We start from the raw sequence: 14,366 nt of genomic DNA, 5'->3' as shown, positions 1-14,366 counted from the left end.
GAAGATGCTGAATTTGGTGAAGGAGAAGAGAGGATCGCAGAAGGTGTGGAGGAAAAGTGCGAAAGAAGTCTCTTGGGGAAGAGCAGCAACAGAGGAGTTCAGTGAGGGGAGAGTGATTTCAGTTGCGGAACGGCGGGAAGCGCTCTCCTGCGCTTATTTATGAGAGGAAAGTTGGTTGCTTGCTTGCTCGACAAGCAGGTTTGGAAGGTCTGGATCTTACTTCAGACACGTCAACCGATGGTTATATTTCCCTCCTTAGAATTTACGGTGATATTTCCTGGGAAATCCATTTCCATACTTTGCAGTTACCAAATTAGGACTCCAAATCCGTGAAATATTTGGGGGACGAGGGCGGTAGGAATCTCTTTTCCTCAAATAGCGTGGAAATTGGTAAGATGCCTGTAACGTGGCTCCCCTTCCCATATAATTTTATAATTCTGTTCTTTGTCCCTTCCCCGCTTAAGGAGAGGCTTCACCGGAGAGTGAAAGTAAAAATGAGTAAATATGAAATGGAATTTTATTATAATAACCTTGTCTTTATAAATATTAACACAAATAAGTAATTTTCAAACATAATTTAAAAAACACTTCTTTGACCCATCAATTGCACATGTATACCGTCCAAAAATGACATGTCAATTTTGATCACTTACATGGAGCACATCATCCTGCCAAATCAAAATCCAATGGATTTGAGCATCACATTACCGGACACATCATCAAATCCCCATACCATCATCCTTGTAGGATGCCATGTCATCATAACAAGGCATTATAATGACACATCACCACTTTGTCAGTATACCTTTTTTTTTTCTATTTTCCTTTTATTATTAATTTAAGTTATTTTATAATTTTTTTAAAAACATTGATTTCTGGTTTTAAAAATCTTACACATTTCATTACCTTCTATTTAATATAATAAAAAATAAAAATTTAGTTAATTAATATTTTTTTAAAATGATTGTAATTAATACCTTACATTATAGATTGAAGATTTTTTTTAAACAAATTTATTGCCTTCTATTTTATAATAATAAAATATAAAAAATTTAAATTAATTAACTACAAAATCATATACACACCTAGTTAACACCTTTTGTTGTCAATTTAAGATATTTTTAATAAATAATATTTTATACATTTTTTAAATTTTTTAAAAATCCTATTTTTTGGAACACGTTTCATCACCTTTTATTTAGTGAGAAAAAATATAAATCTTGTATATTAATTAGTAAAAAAAGCATTTTCAAATCTAATTAACACCTTTGATTTTTGATTTATGATGTTTTCAAATTTTTTAAAAAATATTTTTTAAAAATCTTATTTGTCGGTACTTATATTATTGTTGCCTTCTATTTGGATTAATAAAATATAAAATTTTATATTAACATATTAAAAAATCATCTTCTAATCCATTTAATACATTTGATTATTGATTTAAGATATTTTAAAATTTTTTAAATATTTGAAAGAAAAAAATTAGTTTTTAAAAATCTTATTTTTCGGTATGTGTTTTATTACCTTCTATTATAATAAACAAATAAAAAATTAGAATAATATTTAATTTAAAATATATTACTTAAAACTAAAATAATATTTAATAATATTTTTTTATTTTATAAAAGGTAGTGAAACACATACCAATAAATAAGATTTTAAAAACTTTTACTATTTATTTCAAATTATTTTTTATTCTAAAAATATCTTAAATCGATAATGAGAAGTGTTAAATAGGTAAGAATTTGATTTTTTTATTAATTAATACAATTTTTTTCGGTCATTATAAAAAGAAAGTAAAAAATATGTAAAAAAAATAAGATTTTTTAAAATTATTTTTTACCTAATTTTGTGTTAAATTAAATAATATCTTAATTCAATAATGTAAGCAATTAATTATATTTTAAAAATTAAAATTATTAATAAACTGGTTTTGTATTTTTATTATACTAAATAAAAGGTAATGAAATATGTAAGATTTTTAAAATCAGAAAATAACTTTTTAAATTACAAAAGAACTTAAATGAATAATGAAAGGAAAATAGGAGAATAAAATGTATGCTAGTGTGGAGTGTTGATGCGGCGAGTTGATGAGATGTCATAAACAAGTCCAATGACATTGCGCTTTGATGACTTGTTAGGTGACACGTTGTTAATTGTTGCTATTGCTGTGTGGTGCCACATAAGAGGTCAACAATGTTGTGTCCTCTTGGACGGTACGCATGTGTTGACCGGTCAAAGTTATGTTTATTTATATTAAATTTGGAAATTGGTCATTTGTGTTAATGTTTGTATAAAACTGGGTAATATAGTAAAAATCCCTAAATGAAATCACTGCCCTATGGCTCACTTTCACCGGTACGCTCACTCGTTATGTCACTCTTGTTCTTCTCATTTTGGCCTCTAAATCTACTATTTGGATCTAATTAAATTACTCATTTGTTTAAGAAAATAGACTTACAAATATTTCTTTTGATGTATAATTTTTCATTTAAAATCTTATTCTTGATATCATAAAATAGTTCAAAGTTTAAACTTTCTACTGCTGCTCGAGCCTCTTTTGCAATTTGACTTTTGTTGCTTCAAATATTGATTTCTTTGTGTAGATAACTTTGATTGCAAAAAAAAACCTTTTTGTTTGGAAAATAAACTCGAATATCTCTTCGTGAATATATAATATGTAATATGAAAAACTTTGTATAGAGGTGAAAATGCAAAGAAAACAACGGGTTTAGGAACTAAAAAGAAAAAAATACGAACCTAAACTATAAGAGATAATATATTAGAAAATGATCGCATTACCTCTGTGGGTTGATTGAGTCAACTAACAGAATCTGCTCTGATACCATATTGAATTTATGGAAAAAAGAAACAATTCATTGACTTGATTATAAGCAAAGTACATGAATCTCTATTTATAATAGAGGAAAGTAGTAGAACCCAATTACAATTAAACTACCTTAGTCCCAATTACACCCAAACTCTAACACTAAAAGATAAAGTCTTAGCATAATTAAATAACCAAATATAAATAGAAGACTATCACGACTAAAACACCTTGAAACTGAAACTCTTCTGTAGGTCCATATTTAATGGGTTTGGGCTCATCTTCCAACATTCTTAGATAGGTGGGCCTTCCTTGGTTGTGTGGACCCATCTTTTGTGGGTCCCATATCTTATGGGTTTGGGCCCATCATCTAACATTCTTAAATATGTGGGCTTTCCTTTGTCGTGTCGGTTTGGGCTTATCTTCCATAATTCTTAAATATGTGAGTCTTCCTTGGTCGTGTTGGCTTGGCCCCATCTTCCAACATTTTGAGAAAGGGAAATCGAAGGCTTTGCAAAGCTCTTTCAGCCTTAGAAAGGCTTACTAAAGAGAGAGAAGCTATTGTATCCACTTCTAGTGAAGGTGTTTTACACTAACTTAGAAATTGAGGAGCTTGGGCCTCAAAGTCTCAAAATTTCTTCCTATGTGAAGAAAACGCTCATCTCCATTGAGACCCACACTCCAAATGATGTCCTTGGCTCCATTGTCATGAGCGTGGTGAGATACATAAAGAAAACTAGCCGATGGATCTCCATGAGGACTTCCCACATAACATTCAAGTTGTTTTCTTCACTTTCTTTGGATAGACAATCGGGAGCTCCTATGAGGTGAGGATACGGGATCTCACCATGCCATAACGAGTCACCATGGAGATAGTGACTCACATACTAAATCTTAGGAAGGTGTTGGAAATGGCCTCAAGGCCACACAACCAAGGAAGGCCCACAAGTCAAAGAGAGGTGTTTTATTAGATGGGCTCAAGGCCACAAGACCAAAGAAGGCCCACACGTCCAAGAGAGGTGTGTTAGAATATGGGCTTAAACCCACAAGACCAAGGAAGGTCCACATGTCCAAGAGAGGTGGAGGATGGGCTCAAGCCCACAAACCAAAGAGGCCCACATGTCCAATGTTAGGAATTAGACTCCTTAATTCCAAACTAACGTGAGCAATAATAATAAACGTGAAAGAAAGGAAAAACAAACACGAAAAAAAATACAATAAGATTTATACAGGTTCGCCTCAAGGTGAGACTACGTCCCGTCTTTCGCCATTGTAGTAATCCACTATGAAGTTGAAATACTTTACAAGAGAAATTGCATACTTAGAGGTGTTCTTCTCTAACTTCTCGGGCTGCAACTCGAGATGCTCCTCGAATTAAGATGATAAAACCCTAATAGCAACGCCCCTCAATTATAAAGAAAAATTAGGGCATCCACGATATAAGAGTGAAATTTCCAAATTGCCTTTAATGAAATAACAATTAATTTAATATAGACCGAGCACCCCTAGGAGAGGGGCTTCCTGCCCCCTTTCCAAACCCCCATGGCGACCTAACCGCACAAGTCAATCTGTGACCAACTCAGTGTAGGGCGTTAATTAGGTTCCACAACTTAACATCCAAGAGATGTAACATGATGGTAAATAAAGAGTTATCTCATAAAGATGACACTGATGTAATTAGTTAATTTTAGGGCATAATTATATTATTTTAGTTTTACTCATCTATAAATAGAGCTTCCTGGAGAGGGTTAGGACACAAGTCCATAACCTCTTTCTTCCTTCTGTTTTCTCCCCAACATGTTTTCTCTCCTTTTCTCCATTAGCTAATCCATGGAGTCCTGAAAATCAACATAGTATCAGACCATTGATTTTGGGGACTCGTAGTATAGTTTTTTAGAATTCCAAACTTTTTTTTTTCTTTATCTTTGTGCCTCGTGCCCTTGTTTATTTTCGTCTAATGGCTGAGGAAGGCAAAATCTACCGAGGAGCCCAAAGCTAAGAAGGCTCCAACAGCAAAGAAGCCCGGGTCTCTGCCATCCCTCCCTCCATATGTTGAGATGATCACTGAGGCGATCACTTCACTGAAAGAGCGCACTAGATCTTGTCAATACGCTATCACGAAGTTCATTGAGGAGATCCTTCCTTCGAATTTCAAGAAGATTCTTCTTTTCGCTTTGAAGAAGGTCGTTGCAGTTGGGAAGGTAACGAAGATTAAGAACTCTTTCAAACTCCCTCCACGCCGTTCTTCCGCTCCCAAGCCCGCTGCACTAGCTAAGCCATATACTGTTGCCAAGACGAAGCCAACAACTGCAAAGTCAAAGCCTGCTGCATCCGCTAAGGCTAAAACTGTTGCGAAGCCTAAGACCGTGGTAAAGGCGAAGGCTGCTAAACCGAAGACAGCTGCAGCAAAGTAAAAACCAGCAGCCACGAAGCCGAAGCCTACATCCAAACCAAAGTCAACTACAAAGCCAAAGACTGTTAAGTCTAAAATTGTTGCCTAGTCGAAGCCAAAGACTACAGCTAAGCCTAGACCAACCAAAGTAACAAACACTTCCACCAAGGCTTCTCCTGGAAAGAAAGCATCCCTAGCCTGTCTATTCTCTACTCAATCAAGGAAGTTGTTGTGTTAGGAAATTCCTCTGGCTGCTATTATTTCCTATTTTGATCTTCCGGGCCTAACTCGAATTATTAAACTCAAATTTACAACTGGTAATCTGGGAAGATTTCTGCTACTTCTCCAGGATTCTCTACTATCTTTGGAAGTTTATTTTCCAGATTAGCCGTCATCATTATCTGTCAGATCGTTGTTGTTGTTTTTGTTGGAAAGATCATTGCCTCTCTGCTGGATTGATTTATTTCAGAAAGTTTCCTTTGCGGTTTTTGCTTCCTCAACGCTTCTGTAGGATCTCTTGTTTGGATATTGTCTCTCTGTTGGGCATGTCCCTCTCTGTTCGAAAGTTGGCATCACGAGGAAGATGAAGACCGAGTTTCTGTTCGTTGGTTATTTCCCGAGCACCAGCTTGGTTGCCGCTTCGCCAGGACGACGACTCTATTGATTGATCCCACCGACTCTAAATTAATCCCATCGTTTTCACTCATCTCTCTGCAATTGTGCCACACCAAACTTCACCGAGTCCATTATAGGTTTTGACGAGGGGGAGGAAGAAGAAGTACATTTTGTATTTAATCTGTCGAGACTCGATCCAACAATCTTCTTGAGCAATTCAGACTTAGTTCACTTGCTCCTTGCCTCTCTGATATATTGGTCCCGGTCCCGAGTTCTCAACAGATTCCTCCCCTGACTCAGCTATATTGGTCTGATACCTAACTCAACTCGACTCGACTCAGACTTAGTTCACTTGCTCCTTGTCTCTCTGATATATTGGTCCCGGTCCCGAGTTCTCAACAGATTCCTCCCCCGACTCAGCTATATTGGTCTGATACCTAACTCGACTCGGTCCCTTGTCTCCAACTGGAGTGTTATCTTGAATAATTGACAACTTATTACTCGATTAATATATTATTTTGGTGCACAACTTTCAGATGGACTCCCTAAGGATTATTTCATGTCCTCCTTAAGGACTTTCATTATTTGGTATGTGTTATTGGCCTAAGCCCATTTCCACTACTACTATTATGTCTGTTTGATTGAGACATTATTATTGAAGAAAAATTTCTCGGTTGCTGACTGTTATCAACATTGGTTATTCTGATAAAGAAGAAAACACATGGTGGCCCCAATATATTATCTTCCTGCGATTCCCCATTACCATCTTATTATTTGTTGAAATCACTTCTTAGTAATGCCTATAGACCCACTACCTACAAAGAATATGAGTGTGTCCAATATCCAACATGAGTCAAGTTTACTATTCACCCAAGAGGTATTTTTTTAACTACCCTTAGAAAGTGAGTAAACACTTGCCCCATAGTTGGGCTACTTTTTCGCGTTTGAAATTGAGAGGAGAGTATTTCAGACTATGACCATTTGACTGGAGTATGAAGTTTGTCATGCAACTTAGAGTGGTTTTTCTCTCATGCTTATATTATGACAGTTAGGCCTCTTGGTAAAGAACAAAGACATCACCAATTTGAAGGGCAGTGTTGGTTGATATCATGGATTGCCCTTTTATACAAGAAGAGCCTATTCACTATTTATAGCAAATTGGGCGTTTATGATGTTCTCTCATTCTCAGCTTGAGGGGGGTGTTAGAAGATGGGCTCAAGCCCACAAAACCAAGGAAGACTTACATGTCCAAGAGAGGTGTATTAGAAGATGGTCTCAAGACCACGAGACAAAGGAAGACCCGCACTTCTAAGAGAGGTGGAAGATGGGATCAAGCCCACAAACCAAGGATGCCCACATATCCAAGAGAGGTGGCATAATAGTAAATAACAAGTCATCTCATAAAGATGTTGTTGGAAGATAAGGCCCAAACCCACACGACTAAGGAAGGTTCACATATCTAAGTATATTAGACCCATACATCCAAGAGATATAGAAGACGGGCTCAAGGCCCACAGATCAAGGTGAAGGCCTATAGGCTCACATACAAGATGTCAGGATGGTAAATAAAGAGTCATATCATAGATATGATATTAATGTAATTAAATTAAAGTTCCTTGGTTAAAATCCTAAACCATAAACCCTAAGTTCAGGAGTATTATTGAAATACAGTAGTTTCATAAATATATAAGTAGAGCATACGAGGAATGATTAGGAATGTCCATAACCTCTTCATGGAGTCTTGAAAATCAATATGGTTTCAGAGCATTGATTTTCAAGTCTCATGGCCATGATATTTTTTTTTTATGATTTGTTTTTCATAGTTACAATTTTATTTTTTTTATTTTTTATTTTACTGCCAGTTTTACTCAGTCGCCGTGAGACAAACAATAGGGCCCTGCAAAACAGAGATTGGGAATCAATTTTCATTTTTTTGCCTTTTCCTGGCGAATCTTTTCTCTAAATCTTTTCTATGTAGTCTACTTTCCATACGAGAAGAATCCCGCAAACGGATTTCTGTTGCGGGAGTGGAACTTGACGAAATAATCCCCTGCTGGCAGTTTTTTTCTTCACTGCCAGAGACCTCTCAGACAGGGACAACGACGAAGGGGCAGGTAACAGAAGCTTGCCCGGATCTTAGTCTCCCCGACTGTCGATCCACCATCACCGAGAGTCTTTGCCTGCGGCTTATGTGGGGTGTTTGGCATATCTTGAGAAGCCATTCTGGCACTTACAGAAGCTCCTTTGCTGTGTTGAGTGTTTTATTTCTGGAAGTCTTCCCGAAAGCCTTCCGTATTGATCGTATTCGATACCCAGTGATCCAGCCTGCTGATTCTACTGATGTCAGAAAATTTCCTTTATTGCTGCTGTTTTTTTGGGAAGTCACAGAATTTTCTCTGGTGGCTTTCTTCGGAAAATACTGATGTCATTTACTCGTCGTTTGTCTCCTCTGTTGAAGCCTGGCTGGTTTGTACTTCCGTAATTTACCAGCTCACCGAATCCAACAAATCTTATCTCCGGAAGAATCAAAATATCATGCTTCACTCTGTTACAGAAGCTGCATTCTTATACGGTAAGGCAACCAACCAGCGATTCTTACCTGGAAATAATCTCTACTGCATATGAGGATTTGATCCCGTGAAATTAATCTGGCAATAAAGTTTGCCTTGCAGTCGTTACTGGTATCTGATTTGCTGTAATCTTAACAATCTGCTCGGCAATCACCAGCCGTGAGTTGCCGTTTCTGGAGCTTGGTTGTTGGTGGACGACTCTGCTGTTCGGCGCCATGGGGAAGAAGGAAACGTTTTCGTTACTATTGCCGATGATATTGGGAAAGAGACCAGAATCCCAATAAAAAAAAAAAATTTGAACAGCCGCGCTGTTCGGCGACGAGAAGAGGAAGAAGACTGTTGCAAAATTTAATGTTTCCTAACCTAGGAAACTGATTTAATTGAGCGCTAGCCCAACCCGGACACGGACCAGGACCAGCCCGAGTTCACCCAGCGACGGTTCTGCTGTCCCGCTCCTATTTCCCTGAGTCAACTCGAACCAACTCGGTCCGGGTCAATTCGGGTCCCGGTCAACCTTACTCAGGCCACTTATTTTCTGCCTCAGTATATGTGTTCGGACCAAAACTAATACATATTTCTGTCGTGACTCGGATATATTGGTCTACGATTTGACTCGGCGCAACTCAGTAAATTTTTCCTTTGGCAGGATTATTATTTTTAAAGAATTGACAGATTATTCCTTGGTCATCATATTATTTGGTATAGATACTTGCATTGGATTATTTCATGGGTCAATTTTTACAAGGATTATTTTGGTTCGTGTTATATGGGCCAAAACCCATTACATTTGCTGCTATTGTGTCTCTTTTGATTAGACATTATTATTGAAGGAGAGGTGGCATCAGTACTTTTTATCATACTATAATTTATTTGACTCTAAAAAATACCACGGTTGGAATACCATTAGAGTCAGTGTCCGGATTGGGACACCATGATAAATTTAACTCTAAAAAATATCACGGTTAGGATAACATGAGAGTCGGTGTCTGGATTGGGACATCATTAAAAATAAACCCACTATCCCCCCTGTAATGGCTTTTATTACTCCTACTACTTGAGAGTCGTTGTCCTATAGAAGGACACGGTGGTGGACACTTCAGAGCAATGCCGATAAATACACTACCTACAGAAGACGGAGTGTGCCCTACATCCAGCATTAGGATTGGAGTATGGAGCAATGTCTTATCGGCTAGGAGTGATTTTTACTCTCACTTATATTATGCAAGCAGGGCCTCATGGAAGGACGCAATAGCGTGAGGGGGATTGTTGGAAGATGAAGGCATATTGGAATATGTGTCATTTTATACATAGATTTTATACATCATTTGTAGCAAATCAGGAGCTCATGTTGTTCTTTCACCCCCAGCTTGAGGGGGAGTGTTGGAAGATAGGGCCCAAGCCCACACAACCAAGGAAGGCTCACATATTCAAGTGTATTAGAAGATGGGCCTAAGCCCATAAGACTAAGGAAGACCCATGCATCCAAGAGATATAGAAGACGGGCTCAAGGCCCACATATCAAGGAGAAGGCCCATAGGCCCACATACAAGATGTCAGGATGGTAAATAAAGAGTCATCTCATAGAGATGGCATTGGTGTAATTAATTTAAAGTTCCAGGGTTAAAACCCTAAACCATAAACCCTACGTTCAGGGGTATTATTGTAATACAGTAATTTCATAAATCTATAAATAGAGCATCAGGGGGAGGGTTAGGAATCAAATTCGTAACCTCTTCTCCTCCAGCTTTCTCCCAATGCAGATGTTACTAATATAACTAGTTTAAGTTTTAGTTTTATGGGTATAATTATAATATTGTAGTTTTACTCATCAATAATTCAAGCTTCAGGGGAGGGTTCGGATACAAGTCCATAACCTCTTTTTTCTTCCTGTTTTCTCCCCAACTTGCCTTCTCTCTTTTTCTCCATGAGCTAATCCATAGAGTCCTAAAAACCAACATAAAGGAACCTTGGCTACCTTCCAGAAGGTCCACTCTAGAAGACACCGTAGATGATGTTTGGGCTACTCAAGTAGTAGTTATGTCCATTCAAGCTTCAGGGGAGGGTTAGGATACAAGTCCATAACCTCTTTTTTCCTCCTGTTTTCTCTCCAACTTGCCTTCTCTCTTTTTCTCCATGAGCTAATCCATAGAGTCCTAAAAACCAACATAAAGGAACCTTGGCTACCTTTAGTTTACTCCATCTTTGAATGAAAATGCTTACTAAGTAATTGTAAGTTGTTTAAGATTGTTTGATCATGATATATTATGAGTTTTGAAGAGCTTGGTTGTTCTTTGTTGATGGTGTTTCAACCTTGGTGTTTTTGGGAAAGTGAATTTGAGTTTTGCCGGAGGACAAGCAAAAGCTAAGTTTGGGGGAATTTGATGAGAATGCAAAAAGTCATATTTTTCTCCTTTAATGGTTAGGTTTTTATAATTATTTTGTGCCTAAATATACTCTTTATTCTTATATTTTTATTTAGGATGTAAATGGAGGCTTTAAGTGCAAAACAAAGTTAATTGGGCGATTCTGGATAGTTTCAATATTGCTTCGTAATCTTGATATAACTCTCCCATCCGAGCTCTTCTTGAGATGATTCAAGATGATATGGAACACCAAGAAACGTTTCTAAAACTTTGATGTTTTACATTTTGAGAGATACTGGCTAAATCTAGGTCAAAATCGGGATTGAAGTCACGACATGGGGGGGGGGGGGGGGGTCCCCTCTTTTTTCCTTCTCTTGTTTTTTCTCCTCTTTTATCTAGTTTTTCCTTCAATTTTCTTCAAGGCCCAGTGTGGCTAAACTTTTAGACTTGGTCAAAAGAAACTGAAGCCATCAGAATCAATAAAACTATGAGATCTGATTTGTTTTCATTGTTCAATTCATGTTTTGAGTATCAGATGTTCTTCTATAATTTTTTTCATGATTGTCTCTTTTAATCACTAGGAGGCCTACTAGTTTATTACTTATTGCAATCTACTGCTGGGTTAGATGTCAAATCCGTAATTGTTGATCCCCCTAACTTGTGATGCAATTGAGATTTTGAATTGCTGCATCAGGAATTATTAGATCTTAAGAAGAATGTTGGACTAATTAAATGCAGTTGCTTGTGCTTGTATTGTTTAGTTTCATCGATCACTTTAATTCTTAAGGCTACTACTAGATTAAACCTTTAATGCTTGTCTCGGGTTGTTTAGTAGTTAGGGTTAATTAGATCGCTTATTTTGTAATTAACTACAACTAAGGAGAGATATGAAGATAGTTCCAACGGTGAATACTCAAGTGCGAATTCATATATGCTTGCAGCGATGATCAGTTGTGAAATTTCGATGGTGGATGTTAACTTAGACCAAGGTTTGTTCTTGTGATTGATTTTGATCCTTTAATTTGAATTGTTTCTTAGTTGTTTTTCTTAAAAGTGTTTTCATTATACTTAAACCCCCCAACCCCCCCTCATCCTTGTTCACAGAGCATAAAATTAACCCCCCCCTCGTCCTTGTTCACAGAGCATAAAATTAAAGTTAATCACTCTTCATGGGAACGTTCCTTACTTGCACTGCTATATATATTTTTAGGAGTATAGGTTTTATTTTTGGTTGTCTATGATAGCACACCATTGCCCAACTCCTTTAGATGTCCTAAACCACATCTAAAAACCTCTGTTGGCCTATCTAAGCTCTTCTCCATTTCTAAAACACTTTTGTCCATATCTCATAAGTCTATTGAGTAATTCTCTCCTATTTGAAACCCTAATTGAGTCTCGTTCTCTCTAATCTCTCAAAGGTCCATTCTCCCCCTAGTAACACTAGTCCCACGTACCCAAGATCCTCATTAGACCCCAACCTAGGCCAAAACTCCAACCCCTCATCTCTCTCTCATCCCTCAATTCATCTGACCGAAACCCTAATTCTTTGTCTACTACAACCTTAACCTTCCTAGATCAAAACTTATGTAGAAAACCACCATATTTCTTACATAAAACACATCCAATAGATCTCCTAGCTCCTAAACTAAGCCCTCCTACCTTTGCATGAATTTAGCAATGTAACATAGCTTCTGTCACACCACGAACCACAAAAAGTAGTTTCCTCATTATTCTACGTCCCATGCTATGTCCCTCTCCAACTTTCCCACCCACACTCTAACCATGAAAATGGGTTTTCAAGAGGCATAAGGTGTTGTTTTTATTTTATTTTATTGTTTTGAATTATTTTTTGGGTAACCACTGCCCGAAGGATTGATTTTTGCCCATAAAACCCATCAACTGAAGAGCCGAGCGCCATTCTTGACGTGACAAAATCATTTCATGCAGCCCATTACAGGAATAAATGATACGGCATATAGGAGTAAATACGAATTAGGTTTTTTTTGTAACTTTGACGAGACATTAATTGGAGGGAATAGATTGGATCATTCAAATAGCATCTGAAATAATTATAAGACTTGGATTAAAAATTTGAATGAAATCGATGCAACTAATGAGCCATCTTCCATACGGCCTCACATGGAAGTCTACATAAAACCCAACTGAAGATTCCTGTCGACATTCACTCAAATTAAATAGCAGAGATAGGAAGCTGTACTGATCTTTCCTTGGGCATTAATTTAGCTTCATTGAGTCCAACCACCCAATCTCTCTAAACCAGACAAACATGTAAAGTAATGGATTGGTGGGTCACCATAGCCATTAACATACAAAATAAGATCTCACTCTTATATACTTTTCTATGATATTCGCACTAATATTTCTTTTTAATGTAACAGTGAAATATTTGTTAAGACCTGTGAGCGTTTGCAGATCTTGTCCCTAACCTCCAACTCTGCTTCTGCTTAGAAATTTCACTGAAATTTTAACACTTGGGAACTAGTGTTGCTGGTTGAAGACGGTGAAGAAAAAATGATCAGAGAAGATACAGTTGAGTTAGTACCAGCTCAAAGCATTTTACAAGTCAAACATGAACTACTAGACGATCATAGTTTGTGGACAAATTTTTAAGAAAAATTTGGAGAAGATACTGACTAAGAAGTACCTTGAGCAGATCCATGGCTTCGGATGATGGACGACAACGCGTTCTTCATAATCACCATTGAGTAACACCCACGGAGGCGGGTGGAGCTTTCGCGGCCGACGACGCCAAAACAAAGAGTAGACGTTGGCGACTGATCGAGATCCTCTTCGTCACCACGGGAGGAGAATGATGAACTGGGGCTCGAGAACCGGCTTCTGGCGTGGTAATTCAGAGATCTAGAAGAGGAAGAAGGGACCGGTGATGATGGGATTGACCAGGATGATGATAATGATGAAGAGATGGAAGACGGAGGGGAAGATGAGAACTGGGATCTTCTGAAATTGAGCTTGGGGAGCATGGTCAAGAAGAGGTTGGACTTGGAGTGCCTCTTCGAGGGATTTTTCTTTGGTTTGAAAAGGTAGGAAGGTGGAGGAGTGAGAGGGGGGAGAGCAGTAGAGGAAATTGGGTTCTTGGGTGTTCCAGGTTGAGATTCCCACAAAAAAGGAACAGCACCAGGAGCAACCCCGTAATAGACTCTACAAGAGTTGTTAGCTGCGGAGGTCTGCCTGGAGAGAAGCCTGCTATAGAACTTCTCATCTTGCACGATCTGGAGAGAGCTTGCAGGAGGATCACCTCTGTTTGTGAGCATCTTTGGGCTGCCGGAGGGTTTGAGGTTTTGGAAGAGCTTCTTTTGCCGGGTCTTTCTGCAGGGAAGATGGGTAATTAAATGAAGAGGCATCTGCATTTTAAATAAACTCTCTTTCTTGCCATAGAAAACGATGTTGCTAGTCAAGGTTTAGTTAATTAAACCAACTGGTATTAACTATAAAACAAAGTGAAACGCAGAAGCTACCTAAACCAAGTGCTTGTTACATTCTTCAATTATCATGAATCTCAATGGACTTCATCGTGACACATGGGAGCCCAAGTATGAGATGAAGATGAACAGAGAGAT

The 14,366-nt window shown here is 37.7% G+C and overlaps 1 protein-coding gene and 1 pseudogene across 1 annotated transcript; one reads left to right on the top strand and one right to left on the bottom strand.

Annotated features, from left to right (window-relative positions):
* The first annotated feature begins 3,570 nt into the window (after window positions 1-3,570).
* On the top strand, window positions 3,571-5,457 carry LOC137965223 (histone H1-like; annotated as a pseudogene).
* Window positions 5,458-13,421: 7,964 nt separating this feature from the next.
* On the bottom strand, window positions 13,422-14,060 carry LOC137965222 (pectinesterase inhibitor 10-like). The gene has a single exon (XM_068811582.1). It carries the CDS (start codon window positions 14,058-14,060, stop codon window positions 13,422-13,424), a length of 639 nt encoding a protein of 212 aa, XP_068667683.1.
* Between the last annotated feature and the right edge of the window lie 306 nt (window positions 14,061-14,366).

This window comes from Aristolochia californica, unplaced genomic scaffold (assembly GCF_029961685.1).
Source record: "Aristolochia californica isolate CCGP_79_NKW_82.1479 unplaced genomic scaffold, dmAriCali1.0.hap1 SCAF_5, whole genome shotgun sequence".
In the NCBI taxonomy this organism is placed as follows: Eukaryota; Viridiplantae; Streptophyta; class Magnoliopsida; order Piperales; family Aristolochiaceae; genus Aristolochia; species Aristolochia californica.
Note: the sequence above shows the minus strand (reverse complement) of the source record. Positions and strands in the feature narration are given on the sequence as shown.